Here is a 20,464-nt window from a genome sequence, read left to right as displayed (position 1 = left end):
ACAGTGAATCACAGTGCAAGGGGTTGCACTGACCAGTGCTATGTGCAGGGGTCTGGGTTATGCAGAAAACCTTCATTTTTGTTCACTTCTAGCTTGAGGAGGAGTTTGGACTGGCCAGAGTCTGTAGGTTGCCTGGGGGAGTGTGAAGGAGGACCAGGGTGCTCTGAACAATTCCGACCCAGCTGGCAGCACCTGCAGAACCACAGCCCAGTGCTGGAGCCCCGGACAAGCGATGGCAGGTGAGGTGGTCCCAGATGTGGTTTCTGACCTTACACTCTATGCAGCCACATACCCTGCAGTGCAGATCTGTTTTCTGGGCCTGGCTGAGAGCAGGGAAAGTTTGTTTTGCACAATGAGGCACAGCAGAAGGATAATAATGAAAGGATGATTCATCTCCAAACCACTGCTGCCAGCAGCTATGGGGTAATGACAGCCAGTGTAGTGGTATATTTTCACAAGGCAAAATGCCCATTCAGTGTGCATATGTCTAGGTGAGTCCAAATGGGAAAATGGTTTCTGAAAATGAAAGATTTTTCTTAAAATAGGTCCCTGCTATTGCTGTGAGTGCATATGATTATTCATTAAAGTATTCCAGGAGCGGTCCCCAAAACCTAAAGAGTTCCACAACCACAAAGTGACCTAAACTTTTTAATATGCTCTTACATAATTCTAGTGCCTGCAGTCAGTTGCAGACAATTATGCTAGGAAAATTCACCAACAAATGCATTTGAAAAAGTAATTTGAACAACACCTAATTCTTAACCAAGCAGAAGTATACAGGTGACATACACCTCCAGAGAGGGAAATTGGTCAGAAAGGAACAATGCCACACTAAGGAATGTGATGATAAGTACCTGGTGTGTGCTGCCAGCAGCTGCTCTGCCTCTGGGGTGCTGCTAGATCAATTCCATCCACTCTGGCCTTACCATAGAATCAGCTCTGGGAATATAATATCCTTATTCCTCCTAACGAGGGAGAAACAAGGTTCTGCCGTCAGAAGGCAAGCACAGCTTCGTGTTCAGACACTGAGCACAGCTTCACAGGTGTTTTATGAGGCAAGCACATTTGCATCCTCTGTACCAGTTACTGCTGAACAGGAATTTGCTCTGTGCTCTGGCTGTGTTGGTCTGCTCTAACTTTGGCCGTGGGAGATCCAGTTCAGACACAGAGCTACTTGGCAGTGGGAGAATATGAACACTATATATAGGAAGGTTTTAGTTAGGCACAGGTCTAGTGCCAAGCAGAGGAGCAGGTGCAGCTGACACCAGTGATGAAGGTGTGGGGGAAGGAGGGGAGAACAAGGGTGTTTTCAGGTCCTGTCCAGAAGCACCTGACTAGTCTGAGGGCCCAAGAAGGCAGATTCACCTCCCATGAGGGTTCAGCTCTCCTCCCATCCCACAAGCTCCAGGGCTCACCATCACATCCCCTTGGGCCTGTGTTTTTAGGAGTTCTCAGCAGAACAAATACAGGTGCAATCCTTTAAGGTAATGGAGACCTTAACTCTGCCCCTTCTCTGGGCGAGGGGAACACGTTCCCACCCTTGCTATACCGACCTGGGCAGGCCACCACAGCCTCCTGTGCCAGGTCTGATGCCAAGTTGCCTTCAGCTTGTTTAGGAATGGTGTATTGGGCATTCAGAGGGCAGGGGAGCCCCACACCAGAGAGCTGGATAAACATGGAATTAAGAGATGAGAAATCATCTAATTTAAAATCTGCCCCAAAGACTGCCTGGCTTTTGACTGAAGTCATATTATCACACTACTTACCATATTATCATACTACTTATCATACTACTGCTGTCCTGCCAAACTTAAAACTGCACTTAGAACTCCTGCTAGTGTGGCCAGCCATGCACTGAAGGGCCTCAGAGGATTTCCTGGGTGTGAGGCAGAAAAATTACCAACAGTCTGACTTTGTTTGGTTGGAATAAATTTATTTCATCTGTCTGTAAACAAGGTGTTTTTAATAGTTATGGCATTTTTTGAAATGCATATTAAATCAGATGAGTTAGACTGTATCCCAGATGTAACAAAGTGCAGGGAAAGAAATGGACAAATCAGCAACAAGAATTTGTTTAAATCTGTACATTATCCACAAGGCCCAACAGCAGAAGCAAATACTAGAATGTCCCTAAGGTAGTGCCAGTCAAAAGAAACCCTCAGAGTCAGTTAAAATCCATCTCACAATAGCAACAGTTCATTTTTTTTTTTTTTTAACAATAGTATGGCACAGAATACATATTAAAAAATTCATCACAAGACAGCCAAGTCAGTTATTCCAACCACTACCATCTCCCATTTATTCTTTAGTATACAGAGTTCTGCAGTTCTTGCAATGGACATACAGGTCAGAACCGTGCCTGAACGGAGTTTGGTTACAGACATTTTCAGATGACTCGTGCACAAGGCAGCTCACTCCATCATTTCTGCAGCAAGGGTGTGACAGGCCAGATGAAGATTTTTAAATTTGAAATGAATTTTGACAGTTTAGCTTACAAACTACCGACCTTCATCCAAACAGTGGCTTCAGAGCAGCCAAACTCTGCACCACTGAGTGATCTGGCAGAAAGACTGAAGCCAGTCAGAGCTCCCAGGGTAGCTGAAGGTGGCAGTTTTCCACAATGACATTGCAGTTTCATATTAAAAAACAAAAACACCACCCCCCACCCCCTGACCCCCAAGCTGCAAATTAAAATTGGTCCTATGAGAAACTGAAACCAGACACACTCCAGCTGGTTATACCAGGCTAGCTAATGGCCACAGTGGCAGCCTTGCACAAGTCAACTACAGAACAGGAGCTGGCAAAAAAAAAAAAAAAAAAAAAAAAAAAAGTGCCTGAGCTATTGTAATGATGGAATGTCTGGGGAGTCCTTAGGATGGTGGTTTAAGGTCATGGGAGGAAGTACATCTGTACCCTTTCATAGTTTTGTGATTGCACTTGTTAAGCAGTACAACCTTCAGACAACATCAAGAAAAAGTAAGAGACTTAAGCCTACAGTGAAGTGCAATGACAAAACTAATGTGACATTAATAGCTTTTGAGTGGCAAATTGGTTAAACAAACCAGGCACTATAAAAATGGGTGTAAGCAAACACGTGGGTTTAAAAAACAGAAACAAAGAGAGGGACAGAAATGAAGATATGCACACACTTTTTTCCTCCCAACCGTGCTCTGTGAAAGGAAGACTAGTGAGCTGTGACTTGCTCAAAGTGCTGAAGAGGCATTGATCAAATTAGATTGTACAATCGGCACCTTGTTTAGTATCTCAGTTGGTTTAGCTGTCAATATCATACTAATTGCTAAGACGAAGCAGAGCCTACCCTTGGCATGTTCCCCTCCCAAGTTTCAAGTTATCATGCATATCATCATCATGGTGGTGCCAGATGGGCTCGGTTACCTACAGTAGTTACAGAGATGAACAAGGGGGAACCGGAGTTATGACAGTAGGAAATGGGTAAATAAAAAACCACAAACTACCATCTACGGTCTGGTAGCACTGAGCACAAGCAGGTGGTGCTGCAGACAGCTGCTAGGTGGATGGGGAGAGGCTGCTCAGACATCAGACCTCCTCAGGTATAAAGCCAGTTCATATGCTTTCTTGTTGAGTGTCCCTCCATGGACACCTTCCTTTCCCATGACTATAACCAATGCTGGAGTACACAAGGAAACAAAACAGAAATGAAAAGAATTAAAGGGAAAAAAAAAAATAACACCTTTCCCCACCAACAAAGGGATACAAAGGAGACACAGGTTCATACCCCATCACCCTGCATTGCTAGTAAAGTTTCCAGAATGTAAGGTTTAAAGCTCACCGCCAGGAAAGTTTAATAGCAATCTTCCCCTAATACTTAACAGTCTGCCTAACAACTAGAACCCAGAGTCTCTCAAGTATTTTGCCATTGAGTATGCCTTCTTATTCAATCCGCCTCCATGGACCCCTTCTTTGCCCATTACAAAGACCAAGACTGAAAGAGAAAAGAAAAAAAAAGTTTTAAAAAGAGTGTGTTAGACATGGAAATAATGCAAGTTTTAGGCAGTGCAATAAACACCCTCAAATTCAAGATTTAGTATTTGGGTATTAAGCTAATTTAACAGTTTTGTTAAAACACAGATGAAGAAAGGGCTGGGAGAAAGTACAAGTTATCCTCAGGGATTTTATCTAACTATGGAAGTTTTAAGAGTTCACTGCTAAGAAAAATGCCACCAGCTATCAAAAAAGCATTACAGTGCCTCTCATCATCAGTCATCACCCAGCAAGGAAATCCTGGTGGCAGTTTAAAGACCTGTAGGAGAAGGGGTGCAGTGCGTGTGCAAGTGTGACTGGAGAGTGGCAAAAGAAAATTCCCATGATCTGGAACCAGAGTAACTGCCCTGATACTGGTAAAAAATCCAAAAGGGTGAGTTGGGCTGAGACTTTCCATGCAATAACACAACTATAAACTGCACTTTTTACATAAGAAAAAACACAGGGACAATTGTCATACTGAGGCTCTCCCCACTCCCCCAATTCCAGCAAGGTGTCCCAGATTATCTGGTGAAAATAACACTGGAGGCTCACCAGCAACAGCCACTGTGAGCTGCCAGGAGATATCCCCCAACAGGGAGGGGGACACAACGAGCACTGGGCTGCCACAGGCCAGGGACTGTTCACCAATCTGGGAATGCCACAGCCAGCCTACCTACACAAGATCATACACTGGGGCCTCAGGCTGTGCCATGGAAGGTTTGGATTAAGAAAACTCCTTCACCAAAAGGGTTGTCCAGCCCTGGCACAGCTACCCTGGGCAGTGGTTGAGTTCCCACCCCTGGAGGAATTTAGAAGCAATGTGGTTGTGGCACTTGAGGACATGGGTCAGTGGTGGACTTGGCAGCACCAGGAGAAGGGCTGGACTCTATGATCTTGGAGGGCTTTTCCAACCTTAATGACTCTATGATTCTATCTCCATAGCAATTTGCTCATAAAAGCTTAAGACAGTTCTCATTGTCATTTCATAAGTCAGAACTCTGGTTGTTTCACATCAGTGCTGCAAACCCTCTTCCTGCATGCCTGCCCTGGGCTTTAGCCTACAGACATCTGCTCTGCCTTTGGTTTTACACCTATTAGTGAGAGTCTTGTCACTCATGAACCTGTTCCACAGCCAGCCCAAAAATGCTAGCCCAGGTGTTCCCAACATAAGGCACACCACTCCCAGACAGTATTTCATACCTGGTGAGTGCCTGCCCCATAATAGATTTTACTGGAAGTTAAATGAAGAGCACAAGGAGCAGGTGTCTGAGAATGAAGCACATTTCTCAGTGGTACCAAACTGGACAGGCTTTTTCTGCCTGGACAGACTTTAGCAGGCTCAATAGGAAGTGCAAGAAGAGTTAATGTAGAACTTTTTAAGTAGGAGTAGCTCATACATGAGATTCACATCTTTGCAGAATAAACTTTCCATCAAGCAATTTACAATGAGAAAGCTTGCAGTCATTGCCTGTCATTAACGGACCCCTACTGAGCTTCAGGTATGAAGTGATGGAATACTAGCTAAGCCTGCTTGGAGCTTCAGCCTGCTTTTTCCTGCTTGTCACAGACCTGTTAACTACTGCACAGCCTGCTGCTGGGCTGGGATGCAGGTGGGAACTGGGATAAGTGTAATTCTCAGTCAGAACTCAGCCAGAGCACTGCCATCCACTCCCTTGCATCACTTCCCAAAATTAGCTGTTAAGTACAGGAGTTTGGTTCTCCTAATAGCTGGAGTCTATGCTTACGGTCACATTCCTAATTTAGCTATCTGAAGGTACAAAAAAGGGTGCTTACCTCGTCCAGCTCTGCCTACAGCAACATTATATGTCGGCTCACCACCTTGACTCTTTGTCCTGATGTCCATTGTGCAGTCACCATCGACATACAGGCTATCTCTGATCACAGAGCACTTCTTTGCACCAAGGGTCAGACCATTGGTGAAGAAACCCTCTCGGTCTTTTCCTACAATCATATCTATTTCTCCTGGCTGTCAAAGGAAAGAGTTCAGAGTTAGCACGGAAGGGTATATTGCTGTAATTTCTATTTAGAACCTGTCTCGTGTGGAGAGGCCGAGGCCGTGATTTCCCCTCGCTACCCGCAGGAAGTGCTCCAGAACACAGGGCTTTGTTAGGCGCAGTCTGCGCTGCTCCGCGGTCGCTGCGCGCGGGGGAGCCTCCGCCTCGGCCATTCCGGGCCCGAGCCCGTTAAACGGCGCAGGGCGTCTGCCGGAGCCTGACCGCGGGCTGCCGCGGACTCTGTCCGCACCTGTCCCGGGAGATCAGCCCGGGGCCTGCCCGCACCCGCGGCATCAGCCCGGCTCCGGCCCGCCCGCGGGGCCCGGGCTGCTCCCGCCGCCGCCGCCGCCGCGGCCCCTCCGCCTGCCCCTCGGGAAGGGCGCCGGGCCCGGAGCCTGGGGGCGCGGCGCGGGCCCGGCCGCACCGCGGCGGCCGCAAAGTGCAGCGTCACGGCGGGCCCGGCCCCCCGACCGCGGCCCAGGCGGCCCCGCTCCGCCTCGGCCGGGACCGGGCCCGCCGCGCCCGGGGCGGGGCCGCGTAGGGCCGAGGGAGCCGCGCCGGCGGCCGCGCACGGCCCTTCTCTTCGGGCGGCGGGGCCGCGGAGCCGGGCGGGCCGGGGGCGCGGGCGGGCAGGGCGGGGGAGCATCAATGGCAGAGCGCCATCTTGGCGGAGAAAACATGGAGCCGGCGGCGCGGCGGCGTTCGAGCCGCCTTCCTCCGCCGCCCGCCCCGCACCGGGCCCGCCGCCCGCACCCCCCGCCCCGGGCCGGCCGCCGCCCCCGCCCGCGGGACCGGCCCCGCGCCGCTCCCGACGCGCACAAAAAAGGCGGCGCGGGCGACCGGGCCCGCGCCCCCCGCCAGCAAGGTGCCCCCGTCCCCCGGCCGCGGCCCGCGGGCCCCGCTCCCGGTCCCGCTCCCGCCGGCCGCGCTCCCGCCGGCCCCGCTCACCGTGATGCTCTGGAAGATGCCGCCGGCCGTGGCTGCCCAGACGTACTTGGCGTCGCAGTAGCCCACAATGGCGGCCTCCTGGCAGCAGCCATCGCACATCAGGTTGTCCACGTAGCTCTGCCAGCCGGCCATGATCGCGGGACGGCGGGCGAGGGCGAGCGGGCAGCGGGCGGGCCGGGGGCGCGGGGCGGGCGACGGTCCCGGCGGTGCGGCGGCGGAGCGGACCGAGCGCTGCGGCGGCGGCGGCGCGGCCCAGCCCAGCCCTGCGCTGCCGCGCCGGGGGCGGGGGGAGGAGGGGCGCGGCCGGCACCGCCCCCGCGGCCGGGGGGAGCGGGGCCGGGGGCCGGGGCGGGGCTGCGGCCGGCGCCGGGACCGGTGCCCGGTGCTCGGTGCTCGGTGCTCGGTGCCCGGTGCCCGGGCCCGGGGCCGCTCGGCCGCTGGAGATCGGTGCGGGCAGCCCCGGCACTGCTGGGGGGGCCGGCTCGGCCCGGTGGAATGGCGGTGCGGGACCGCGCGGGGCAGAGGCGCGGCGGGGCCGGAGATCCGTGCGGCCGCCCCGATGCCCCCACCGGAGGCCGGGAGCGGCCGGGATCGGTGAGTACCGGCGGCAGCGCCTTCCAGCCCGGCCCGGGGCTCAGGGAGAGGCGCTGCGCCGCCGGCCCGGCGGGCGGTCCCGGGGAGCCCAGAGGGGTCAGGGTGCGGGGCAGAGCGGTGCCCGCTCCCGGCACTCAGGGTCCGGCGCCCCGTCCTTCCCGAGCCCCGCTGTGCCCTCACGGCCCCTGGCAGTCGCTGCATTTGTGCTGTTTCTATAATCTCACGTCTGCCTTCGCGCCCCTCGGAGAGGGGTTGAGCCCCTGCCTGCCTCGCCCGTGCCCTTCATCCTCCCGGACCTCACGGGTGCGTCCCTGTCTCACACACCAGCATCTGCTACATTTTTTCCTACGAGGGGTTGTAACTGGCGATTTTGGGGTTTATTGTTCCAGGTTCCACCAAATCTCTATTGCAGTAATTTAGTTCCACATTCCTTTGCAACACCCGAGGCTGGTGCCGTTGGTTTGGTGCACTGATTGTGGGCCCTGGGCAGGATGGCTTGGCTGCTCCAAGGCTGTCCTGGGTTGCAGGAGCGTTCACCAGCACCTTAAGGGTGTGTTTCGAGGCAATTGTTCTGTTTTCCCCAACATTGAAATTGGTGGGGGGATCATCTTGCTTTTGAGCAGGGTGGGTTTGCTTTATTGGATGACTGTTGTGATTCTTGGGGCAGTGCAGACTGGTGGGATGTGGCCTGGCAGTCCATGTCAGGACTTTGTGGCTAAAATTCAAGAAGTTAGATTTCATACCTGAATATGCCAAGGCATAGTATACAATAAATGAATCTGCTTTTTCCTGACCTTTTCTTTCCCTTTTCCCTTCTTTTCCTTTACCTTAAGTCCCCAGGTATTTATAATGGATACCCCTACAGTACAATTCAGGGTTTCATAGTCCTTTAACAACCTAGTACCATTGTCATTGAGTGTTATTTAGTACTAATTGCTTGGATTACTAGGTACTTGGAAAAGAGCTCATTTGTATCTTTTACCTTAACTCCATAAGGGTTTTTTTTCTCTATTTTGTTTTCACAGTGCCTTTTCCCCTCTGAATTTGGACAGCATCATCCATGTATCCCAGAAATATTCTCATGTCACTGTATCTATCAATGAGTTACAGTCTTTAAAGTTGCTTTTTGCTTTTAAAATAGCTAAAGCTTTTTGTGACGTTTGGCTTGCCTTCATCATCCTGCCTACAGAGATTCCTTCCATGAGAAGGAGAAAAGGTTCTCTTCTGTCTGAAGCTGTGATTGAGGGTCACTTCTCTGTTTATTCCTGGCCTGTAGGAGGTCCCAGTTAAACATTCTTACTGGCACAAAATGAATTGCATCCATCTGAAATGAATGGGAAGCTGATGAGCCCATTAGTTTTAGAGTTCAACCAAAATACGTTTGATTTTTTGTTGATTGTCCTTAAGTTGCAATAAGGATTCCAAATTGTGTTATTTTGATAAGTTGATTTAAAGGATATGGCAACAGACATCTCGTGATCCAGGGGCAGGCCTTGAGGATTTTGGAGCTGCTTATTTGCTATGATTATCTTTTTATTAATCATATTAATCATCATTATCCTTTGATTAATTAGAGGTGGGCTTCTCTTGGACAGCAGGCTTGGTACAAGCATGCAGGTATCTCACACAGGACTTTAGCCAAAGGCTATGCCCCTCTTGCCTGAAGGGATTTCACCCTCCAGCACATTTGTCCATCCCCTCTGCCCAGTGAGTGTCTGTGCCCTCCTGAAGCCTGGCAGCCCAGCACCCAGTCCTGTGTGACAGCAGGCAGAGAGCCGGGGCTGGGCCAGGCTCTGGGGAGGAGCTGCTGCTCTCCCACAGTCAGAGCCAGGCCAGGCTGATGTGTGGGGATCCAGTGCCTTGCTCTGTGACAGGTGTTTCACCTGGGTGCCAGAGCGCAGAGAGGGCCAGGTACTATTGCTCCTGCCTCACAGGGAATATTGCCTTTTGTAGTAGCTGCACACACCAGGTGATCAGTGGTGGGAGGGTTCTGGTGTGTGGATTGTGTTAGCCATACAGGGAATACAGACATCTGCTTTGAATGATTTAAACTGGAAATACCTACATGGAATCTGGGATCTCCTTAACATAAATGGTTGGATCAGAGTAGAGGATTTCACACTTGCTTGGTAGCTCAGCTTCTAGTCATGTTATTTGTGAACTAACTCTAGTAATATATTTAGAAAGTGACGTCTAAATTGGGTTGCTATTATTTAATGTTTCAAAGCTACCAGGTAGCTTGTATAATTTGCAGATTCAGCAGTCACTAGTCATGTTTCTGAAAATCATGATTCTTTAATTTTATTTTCACTCTTAGGTGCCTCATTTGGTTGTGTGGTATGTTATACAATTGTTAGAACACTGTGTTGGCACTACTGCAGCAGCACCTTTGAGACTGCTGGGTTTAAGAAAATGAGGGTATGCTCTGTATGTTAAAGATTGTAAGAGCAGAGACCTCCAGAGTTGTTGGGGTTTTTTTTGCTATAAGAGTTAAGAGACATTTCTGAAGCAAAATATTTATATGTGTATAAAAATATCCTTGTTAAAATTGAGAGATTTAGTAGGTCATTTTAACATCAGTGCCTAGACTCACATAGGAAATGGACTGCTTGTCAGCTATAGCCACATAGTAAATAGTTGTGAAATCATTATTTCTTGCATTTTACCATTTTTGCAACTACCATTTCACCTGTTCTTTCTGGAATTTAATTGCACACTACAGCCACAGGTTGGTAGGATTTTGTGCAGCTTGTAACAATTCCTGGTCTTTTGCTTCTGTTCAGAACTTTGTCTAAAACTGATGTTGGATCACATCTAAGAAAAAGAATCATTTGGAAGAATTCTAAAGTACTGGCTGTGCTTAACCAAAGTGTACTCACTATTTACAGCTTTTGAGAAACTTGACTGCTTTTATATTGTTAACAGAAAAACTGAAATTGGCCGAAGACTTGGAGGAGGGTCATATTTTGTGAGTAATGTAACTTGGGTTTTTCTGTCAGGCCTTGTAGCTACCAGTACTGCTGCTGTGCTTAGAATGATGAGACAGCCAAAGGCAGGACTTCTCACAACAGGATTGTTTAGGTGGGGAAAGCTCTCTGGGATAATTTAGTCCAACCATTCGGATGTCACAGGTTCTAACTGTCTTTCACCAAATCGCTGTTTTTCACCATTTGGAGATTACTGTAACCAGCACTAATGTGCAGACAGGAGGGCAGCCAACCACCAGCAGAATGCAGCTGGGCTTCTTTGTGGAGAAAACCTTCCCAGAGGCAGCACTGAGGCAGCTCTGGCGGGCTGGGCTCTGCGGTTCCCCTGCTGACCACGCTGGGTCCTGCTGGGCCCTGCCCGTCTGTCTCTTCACCACACGTGCTTTTGGAAGTGCAGAGGGAAACACCAATTTACAAGTGCTACAAGTCCATGGATTCCCTTCTGGTGACAGCCAGGAGCAGTGTGTGTCAGCCTGGTGAGGGTCAGGCTGGGCAGGGTCCTCTCACAGCTACCCAGGGACTTGGCTGAAACCCCAGGGAGCCTCCAAAGACTGGGATGAGTGTTAGGTAGAAACAAATTATGAAAATGACATATTAATGTGTGGAAAATGTGAAACTAGGTGTAAAAAATATGGTGATTCAAAATGCAGCAGTCATGAAGACCACAGTACAGAGTTTTACTGTGCAGCTACTGGAGCTGTGTGTGACCAAGGTCCTGTCCCATGACTGCACAGTCGTGGCTGCACTGCAGACAGCCTTGTACAATGGCACATAACCATCTAGAAAGTTCTGAAAAAAGGTGCTTTTCTGGTCTATCTTGCATTGTTTGGAACAATGGTTTAACTCCATGTTAACTGTCCATTATGACAGTTTCATCTCCTTGGAGGATTTTGGCCTGGTATGGTTTTACCAGTAAGATAGTGCAGTAAAACCTTTGTCTTCCCGTGTAAGACAGTTGTGTAAGCAGTTCTGAGGGGGTTCCCTTGCTTACTCTTTATTTAACCATCAAGTTCAAACAGAACAAACCCACAATGTAACTCTGAAAATCAGATGCAGGAGTAGGGATATGGCTATGTCATATAAGAGCATGAAATTGCCTCTGTTTCAGTGGCTTCCAGAAGTACTTAAAATACAAGGAAGGACAGTTCTTTGGGGATGAGATTTACAAACCAGCCAAAGCAGTAAAAAAGATGTCTAAAGTCATGGAACTTTGCTCAGCTTTAGGATTTTTAAGGTGAATTTTTTTATCTTTTTAACAAAAAAGAAACCTTATTCCTAGAAATTAAAGTACATTGTATATAACTTTTTACTTGGAGAGGTCTCTGGTTCATAATGGTGTCTTTGATGAGTCGCTATAGGAGTAACAAGTACAGAATTATGACACAGCTCTCTGTGCCTCAGTTCCCAAGCAGCTGGACACCTCAGTGTGCTTAGATCCTGCAGTATTTTGTTTTGCTTGAAGTCAAGCAAACAGAACCCAAACAGGTGACTGTTAACTGTTCAGTTATGAAATGAAGGGAATGAAACTGTGAAATTCATTGAGTTTGTAGATAGGGTGACACAGTGCTGGGAAGGTGGAATCATACTCAATCTAAGGTCTTTATGTTCTTTTGCCCAAACTTGTGGTGACTCATCACATGCCTCTGGCTGTTGCAGTGGGTGAAAGGCTGTGGGGAAGTTAATCTTAAAAGCCAAAACTGAGGCTAAGAAATGCAATGAGAGGGTTGGAGAAGCACAAAGTTAGGGGGAGAGGAAGCAGAAAAGTGGAAAATGAAGCACAGCAAGCACAGGCTCTTGACAGTAATTTTTTTAATGGATATTTGTGCAGTGTGGTTTAACAGGGACAGTTAACAATCTTACTGTGGTGTAAAGTCTGAACCTGTGACCCCTGTGCACACTTCACTGACCACAACAAGAAGTGATAGGAGATGAAAGAGAACATTTAATTTTTCACAGGCTTCATCTGATTGGTTTTTTCTCTGTCACAGTTGACTGGTAGAACAAATTTATCATTTTCATAGCTGGTCTGCATGTTTTCACTGTGCTAGCATGCACTAAGAAGAAAAGCCAGGTCTGAGTGTTGTGCTGTGTTGTGGTGTGTGGCAGGAGCACAGGGACCCTGTCCCCTGGGCCACCATGCCAGGCAGCAGCTTTGTCCTGCCTGTGTCTTGGTGACAGCCCTGACAGACGGTTCTGTTTTTCCAGCTCACAGTTACTGTAGGTGATTGTTTCTGCACCACTTTCTGCTGCACGTTCAGTCACCCACATGATGCAGCTGGGGAGCTCTGGAGCTTTGTTCAGGGCGTTATTTTCTTCATTCAACTTGCTTTCCCTGGTAAGATCTGTAAATGTCTGTGTGCTGTTGCCACCTCTGATCACAAATTATTTTGCTGTAAATGCTTGTTACTTGTTAAAAATCCAAAGGACTTTTGAATCACGGATACATACATTTATCTGTGATACACAATTTCTACCTAAAGCATTCACTGTCTTCAAAAGCATTTAATAATAATTCTGAAGTCTAAAAAGCCATGTTTTCCCAGCAAAATGATAAGAGTCTAACCTTATACCAAATTTTTCTTTGGCCACAAAAAACTTGATCCTAGCTATAAGCAGCAGTCAGCTTGCCTGATGTTAGCTCATCAAAGAAGAGTCCGTGTATATTTAATATTTAGAATATTTTGGTGTGAATTTTTGGTAGTTGAAGTACTACTTAGTTTCATCATGGAGAGAATTATTTCTGCCGTAGGTGTAGTGCTTTTCTCTCATTTGCATCCACTCAAATAAATATCACATTTTTGAGGAACAGAGTCTATGAAAATTGTTGTGCTCAAAGTTGTCTGTGTAATCTTAGAAGAGATGCATTCTGAAAGTCTAATATTGTGCAACTGTAGAGCAGCCACTGGTACAGGGAAAGGAAACACTAAGATTGTAAAAATGGGAGGAGTGGGCAAAAGTAGAAATGAAGAAAGGGGAAAATAGCCTAAGAATGGTGCAGTTTCATTCAGAAGGTTTTATCTTCTTTCAAAATGCCTCTCAAAAGACAATAAATCGTTCTGTCTCTCAGCTGAACTGTTCACTGTGGAAGGTGAGCGTGCGGCAGGCTGGAGGAGCAGCGACGCTGCCCTGGAGCTGGGGCAGCTCCTGCAGTGCTGCACTCGTGGGGCCTCCCCAGGGACCTGGGCGTGCTCCAGGAGGTCCTGATCTTGCCGTGCCCCCGTGCCATGGGTGGGCAGTCCCCCAGCACCACTGCTGTGACCACACAGCGAGTGCCTGCGGAGGAGCCGTCGCATCTCAGGCAGGAGCGGTTTTGGAGCAGACAGATGAGTTTTTGCTGTCAGCCTTCACACAGCTGCGAGCAGAGCCATGATGGTGGTACTCTGAAGAAGAAGAGTCCAGTCATGTGCTGTGTGGCTCTCCATCCTCACCTGTGTGTGCTGCTGCCAGCCCCAGGCCCAGTGGTGCTGGCAGTGCATCCTCAGCGGGTGCTGGCGTGCCTGCAGCCGCTCGCCCGCGCCCTTTGGGCCCTCCCGCTCTGAGTGCTGCCCTTCCCAGTCTGGGCTCAGGGTATGTGAAGACAAATGTGGGACAGATGCATCTAATACGGTTTGTCTGTACTCTGTGTCCAGCTGGCATATGGCTTTTTAAAGCCCTATGACTCAGGTGGGTTGCATTTCACTAGGACAGTGAAAGGATTCCTTCCATTACAGTCTTCTTTGAAAGTCAAATATAAAATGCACAACGAAGACCACTTTTCTTAAATGAAGAAACATGACTTCCATATGTAAAAAAACTTCCAGTGTTACTGCTTTGACTGAACCATCTGAACAGCTGTCCTCTGCAGCACAAACCTCCTCCTTGTTTTGGGTAAGAATAGTGTGTGCTTCTAGGAGTTGGGACATGCAGCATGGCTTTGTTACAGAGCTAGAAACAGGTGCAGTTCTAGCACTTGCCATTGGAAAAAAACACAGAAAAAGAGAGGAAGGGAACATTAGCACCAGCTAGACTATTTTGTGTGTTGGTAATATACACCCATTTTCTGTGCCACCATTAGTAGGTGTTTGTGGAGGAGATGGTGGCTTGCCAACAAGTGCTCCAGCCATGAATTAAACAGCAAGGGCATTTCAGAGCCATTGGTGGTCTGGTTTTGGATAGAGGTTAGCAGGTTGAATTGGGATGCACCAGCAGCATCCTGGTTCCCTGGATCCAAAGAGAACACACTGGTGATGGAGCAGGGACCCTCTCGCCGTGGTGGGCTCACGTTTCAGGTGCTGTGCCGTGCCCTCTGCTTGGCCCAAGGTATGCAGCTTTTAGATGAAGCCTTTATACACCCTAAGAGCAATCCCACAGTGTTCCCACCAGCGTGTGACAGCTCTGGGGTGCCAGGCTGGCCACTGCTCCTCGGTCGTCCTCTGAGAATGGTTTTGGAATGAAAGTCTCCCGGTGAGTTCCCGGCCCCTGGCACTAGATGGAGCCTCAATCTACTTGCACTTTGTTAAGAACCACGACAAGATAAAAATAGAGACGAATACATGAAGATATGCATGCCTGCTGCTACACTGACAGCACCTCTTTCCATGTTTTTTATCAGAGTGGTGTAAATCATTATTTAAATTTAATCTAAATGAAAATTAAAACATTGCTGCAGAATCTGCTTGTTCTAGTGCATGCATTATAATCATTAGCACCCTTTAATGTACTCTCAGGTTCACCATGGAAGTTGCTGTAAGTTAAGTATACTGGAACTGTGCTGCAGAATTTAGGTAATGCCTGGGCTGTGCTGAATTAAGGTAATGCCTTTTCTGAACAAAGTACCTGCTTATATTTCAGGATGTGGTGGGGATGACCACCCTTTCTGTCTACTGTGCTCATGCAAGAATACACTTGTATTTTCACTTTGTGCTACCAAAGCTAACATTTCAGAATCATCTGGTTTAAGTCACTTCATTTTTCCTCCATGTGTTACCCTTGAAAATATTGAACAAATAGAAACAAAAATGAGCTTTGAATATGATCTTTTAATTTAGCAAGTGCCATGTCTAACAGGCCACACACACATAGCAGAAATTCAGGCCATCTTTTCCTTCCACAGAAGTAACTGGAAGTAGATTTAGTTTTGTTCTTGGGTGCCCGTGATCTTATCAGCAAGAGACTGGTTTATTCAAAACTTTTGTCCAAACACTGAAGTAGTCATAAAAGAAACTGAAGTTGGGAACCGAAATGGTGACACTCATAACAGATTCTGTCATTAAAGCACTGAGATATTGTTTTGTTTCTTCACTACAAAATCTGACTTTGAATTTCAGTCTTCTTCAGAGGCTTTGTGCCAACCAGCAGGAGGATAGGGACAGGGGAGATGCCCAGAAGGCCTCAGGAGGGCAGGGAGCATTTGTTGGGTGCCTGGGGTGTCCTGCAGAGGTTGCACAGAAATTGTCATTGTGTTCTCTTAAGGAAAGCTTTGCTTGTTTTTTTTAAATAAATCTGTTATTTGCCTCAGGGATGCCTGTTATGCTTGGTCTGAGACATTAGAGGAAGGTCTTTTGAAGTCTCATACCTAAACTTTAAAGAGCTATTCTGTCATTTGCCATTGCACTATGTCTGTCACTCTGTAGCCTTCCAGAGAAGTGGAGCTTCAATACTTAGTAATTTACACAATGTTCAAACCATTTTGGTTCATTTTGATTTCTCTTCAGTGAACAAATGAGGATGTGAGCCAAAATCTTTCATCTCTATCACAGCTGAATATTAGTAGGTGAGCAGGCAGTCATTTTGTCAGGTTGTGCCCCTCTGGCAGGGACAAAACCACTCCTTGAATACGAGAGGTTTAAGCAGGACATGGGCACTGGACTGCCCTGCAGCAACAGGACAGATGTGCTTCCCAGGGTGTTCAGGAGATCATCTGGATCTCTGGAGACTGTAGTTGCAGAAAGATGGGCACTTGGGAGTTCAGGCAGCTGGCAAACAGGAGTGCTGGAGCTCCAAGTCCCTGAAGTGACCAGACCCCTCTGAAGGCTGTTGTGAGGAAGAGGGCCTTTGCCAGAGCAGGAATTGGACTCAAGGGAGTCTGGTCCTGCAGCCTTGGTGGCTGTTCTCTTTGTCCTCCTGGGTCACAAAACGCCTGTGTTTGAGCTCCTTCCAGAATGACTGGCAGGAGAACCTGCCAGGAGCAGGGAAATCCTGTGCTGAGGGTAACTTCCAACCCAGTGTTTGCAGGGAGCTGCCACAGGAGCTGTGTGTTGGGCCAGGAGATGAGTGGGGCAGCACAGCAGGCCTGCTCCAGTACCCAGGGATGTGCTCCCTTGGGAAGAGACTGCTGCTGGGCCTGGGGGGAGCCGTGCTCTGGGAAGAGGCTGGAGGCAGAAGTCTGGCTCTGTGCACTGCTGGCTCCTGTCCTAGCCCGAGCAGAGCATGGCTTGGTGACCAGGGCAGGAACGTGAGGAGAACCCTGCAGAGCCCAGGGAGAGGGACAGGGCTCTGTGTGCTCTGTCCTGCAGCCACTGTCCTTTCCCTCCTCTTGAAGAGGCTCTGCCCTGGTGCTCCCAGCTGGTGAGTACACAGGACAGAGCCATGGCAGCAGCAGCTGCTCCCAGTGCTGTGGCAGTGCCCTTGGAGTGCAGCAGCTCCTCAGAACGACAGGGACAGCCACGGTTCCATGAATAGCAAACCAAGTGACCTAATTCAGCTCTCCTGGGCAGCCCTCAGCTGCTCCATGGCCGCTGCACTGGAGCTGACTCATCACTTCCAGAGTGGCAGAGATTGGAGCTTTCAGGCCCTAAGGATTTTGCTGGTTTGTTATTAATTTTAAATTGATTAAAATGAATTTTTAAAATACCAGGAGACACTTGCCTAAAGAAATGGTTATTAAAAAAAAGAAGGAAATAGTCGGTCTGTGGGAGTTAACTGTGTGCTTAACAACTGCTGGCTCCTGCAGCTGAGGACTCCCATTGCAGCTTGGAGGAGTCTTATGTCAGCTGTTCTGTCCTGGCAGATTAGCAAGAACAGGATTAATCCATCATTATTATAAAAAACTGAGAACTAGAAACTGTCCTTGCTTATAGCCAGCACAACCCCCTGGTGTCCTTGTCCATGGCAGAATGGTATTACAATCTCACCTACACAGCTTTCTCCAGAACTCAAGGTCTCCTGGGGGTGTGCATCCCTGCAGGAGCATCCCATTCCCTGCAGATCTCCCGGTGCTCCTCACATGGTCCCGAGACTCCGTGGGGTGGCCTGTGGGCTGTCTGTACCAGGAACAGGCTGTGTGTCCCTGCTCGAGCTCCTGGGGAGGGTGCCATCGCCAGGGTGGGCAGGACAGATGGGTGGAGAATCCTTTTCACCACTGTCAGAGGGCAGTTCTAGAAAAGCTTCTCCCCTGGGATGTTCTCAGTGCTGTGCCCGCCTCTGCTGTGCCAGGGGAACTGCCTTCCCCTGCGGAGCAGGGAGATTGTTCTCTCCAAAGATTCCCATCTGCTGCACAAGTCAGGCTTATGCAGAGAGAGGCAGCTTTTCCCTTCTGCCTCTCCCCTTTCCCTCTGGTGGGGCAATGGGTGCAGCCCACCAGCCAGCCAGCAGCCCAGGGTGGCCCAAGGGCCTGCCCAAGCCACTCCACTAAGGATCCTTCTGTGCCATGGTGGGCTCCAGAGATGCAGGAACCCCCTTCTTGGAGGCCACAGAAACAAGGTCAGAGCTCAAACTCCACAGGGATTTCTCCCTGAGAGTTCATCCTAGGCCACCACCCCTCGGCATTCTTCCCACTGCTCTGGAGGGGAATGGGCTGCATGGTCAGGGTGCCACGCAAGGTCTGGCCCTGCTGTGTTGGCAGGGATGGTGCTCTGTTCCTGTGAAAGTCAGGGTGAGCTCAGGCAGCATAAACAGATAATTGATGCAGTTTTTTGTCCAGTAAATAAACACCAACAAATTAAAAATAAAAAAAATGTGGGTGGGTAGGTGGAAGGTTCCATGGTACTTCAGAGAAGACAGGGCAGGAAGGTGAGAGGCGTGAAGGAGCAGAACATGGAATCCACCTGAAGACAATGAAGCAGCAGACATTGTCTGTCAGCCTCTTTTATGTCTGTCTTAAAAAAGAGAGCTGTTCTTTCAGTGAAACCAAAGAATGAAAATTAAAAAGCAAAACAATACAGAACAATAGAAGACTTCTGCAACAATTTGACACTTCCTATAGATGGAAGTAATGGAGCAGCAAGTTTTACCAACTTGCATAAAAGCACCTTTGGTGTGCTTTAAAAATCCCTGTAAAAGATACAGCGACGTCCCTCCAGAGCTGTCCACCTGTCTGTTCTCACCTCTAGATGTCAAAAGCTGAAGTGGTGTAACTCCATGTGGCAAAGCAGAGCCTGTTTCTCAGCAGCTGTCCTTGCCCATGGTGCTGTACAGCAGCTGCTGCTGCGGCTCATGGAGCACCGAGAGCTCCTGCTCACTCACCTTGTGTCAGGTGGGGTGGCTGGAGAAGCCCATCTCTTTCCTGCATCCTCTGAGACCAGGTAGGATGGGTTCCTCCTCAGGGCTGGATGTCCCACGGCTGGCAGCAGAGTTCTGTCCTGGGTGGTTCTCACTTGCTGTGCTGTGCTTCCTTTGGCTTCACCTCGGGACCAGCAGTGATGACCAAAGAGCACTTTGTGCTGTGTGGCATGTAGACTGATGTTCTGTCATAGCATGTGGAGGTTTTAACAGGTTTCAATTTCTTTCCAACCAAGCTGCTTTCCAAATTAGTAAATTATATGAACAAATTCCTTTTTATGCTCAGACAGAATCAGATTTAGTGTTTAACTCAAATTAGAAAATTATGAAGTCGAGTAGGAAGAGCACTGGGTTACAAAATGTTCTTGATTCATTCATTTTGCCAGTTATAATTTTAGTTTTAATTATTTATGGCACTCCATAATATACTAGTTAATATACAGTAGCATATTTTGGTACAGTATTAAAATTAGTGACAAGAGAGTTACTGCAACACTTGCTGTTTACCATTTGCTGATTAATGTACACATTAATTATGCATATATTAGAATGGCTTTAAAGTATGTGTAGCTTCAGCTGGAAGGTTAAGGTGTTTTAGACATGTTTGTTCTTCATATAGTTAAAAATAGTGTTCTCTAAGACCTTATCCTAAAGTAGTACATGAAATCAGTGCCTATTCATGGAAGGAAGGTTCTGGCAAGGAGAAAATTCTTTCAGTCATTGTAGGGCCAGGCCTCATCAAGCAGGCATTAAAGAGCACTTCACTGTTTTAGGGGCAATATTCTTATATAATGTTATTTTATTCCTATTTCTTTTTAGATCAAAGGGTCCAACAAGCTTGCCTTCTCAGTCTGTGCAAGCTGCTGCAGAATCTGTTTAAGCACTGCTGCTGTTTATGAGAATACAGGTGTAGGGGGTGGAAAAGTACAGTCCTTGGGCCCGTGAAACATGACTTTGAGAAAACAAAATGCTGTCAGGTTCACAAGGGAAACAGACTTGAAAGTAAAGCAAATATTTTTTCACACTTAAGTTTTATCACTTAGCTGTGCTATTTCTAGTAGTTGTAGACATAACATTTTGCAGAAACAAATTTGACAGATCTATTTAGCTGGCAGTACTAAGTTTCCCTGTACTGATACCACATCTTGCCAACAATCCTATCCTGTGGTGGGAATTGTGTTGGGTTACCTACCAGACAACTGGCTGCCTTCATTATGCGTTTCTGGTTTTTTGAGCCAGAGAAAAGACATGCCCAGCTAGACCAGGAATTAAAACAACCCAACAGGTCCATTCTTGTTTGGTGAAAACACGGCTCATGTTCTTAGAGCAGAGCAATTTCAGTCTCTGTATTTTCACAGGTTCTGCTATTTAGAGGTAATAGCTGTCGAGCATCAAAAAAACCACAACAAACAAACCAAACCAAACCAAAGCAAGGAC

The 20,464-nt window shown here is 48.2% G+C and overlaps 1 protein-coding gene and 2 long non-coding RNA genes across 7 annotated transcripts in view; 2 read left to right on the top strand and 1 right to left on the bottom strand.

The window, feature by feature from the left end:
• Positions 1-1,912: 1,912 nt before the first annotated feature.
• PFN2 (profilin 2) lies at positions 1,913-7,173 on the bottom strand. Its single transcript, XM_059855950.1, has 3 exons — positions 6,969-7,173; positions 5,800-5,992; positions 1,913-3,964 (listed from the first exon to the last, which is right to left on the bottom strand). The coding sequence occupies exons 1-3, from the start codon at positions 7,098-7,100 to the stop codon at positions 3,867-3,869; spliced, it is 423 nt and encodes a 140-aa protein (XP_059711933.1). The 5' UTR covers positions 7,101-7,173; the 3' UTR covers positions 1,913-3,866.
• Positions 7,174-7,353: 180 nt separating this feature from the next.
• Positions 7,354-20,464, top strand: part of LOC132331966 (uncharacterized) — a 58,368-nt gene continuing 45,257 nt past the window's right edge. For all 5 annotated transcript variants that reach the window (XR_009487718.1, XR_009487719.1, XR_009487716.1 and 2 more), the window contains exon 1: positions 7,354-7,562. This is a non-coding gene — a long non-coding RNA (uncharacterized LOC132331966). The remainder of the gene's footprint in view (positions 7,563-20,464) is intronic.
• LOC132331967 (uncharacterized) lies at positions 7,581-16,045 on the top strand. The gene is made up of 2 exons (XR_009487720.1): positions 7,581-7,865; positions 7,952-16,045. It is a non-coding gene; the product is annotated as an uncharacterized LOC132331967 (long non-coding RNA).

The sequence above is a fragment of the Haemorhous mexicanus genome, chromosome 10 (assembly GCF_027477595.1).
Source record: "Haemorhous mexicanus isolate bHaeMex1 chromosome 10, bHaeMex1.pri, whole genome shotgun sequence".
Taxonomy (NCBI): Eukaryota; Metazoa; Chordata; class Aves; order Passeriformes; family Fringillidae; genus Haemorhous; species Haemorhous mexicanus.
The sequence above is the reverse complement of the archived record's forward strand: the minus strand, read 5'-3'. Positions and strand labels throughout refer to the sequence as shown.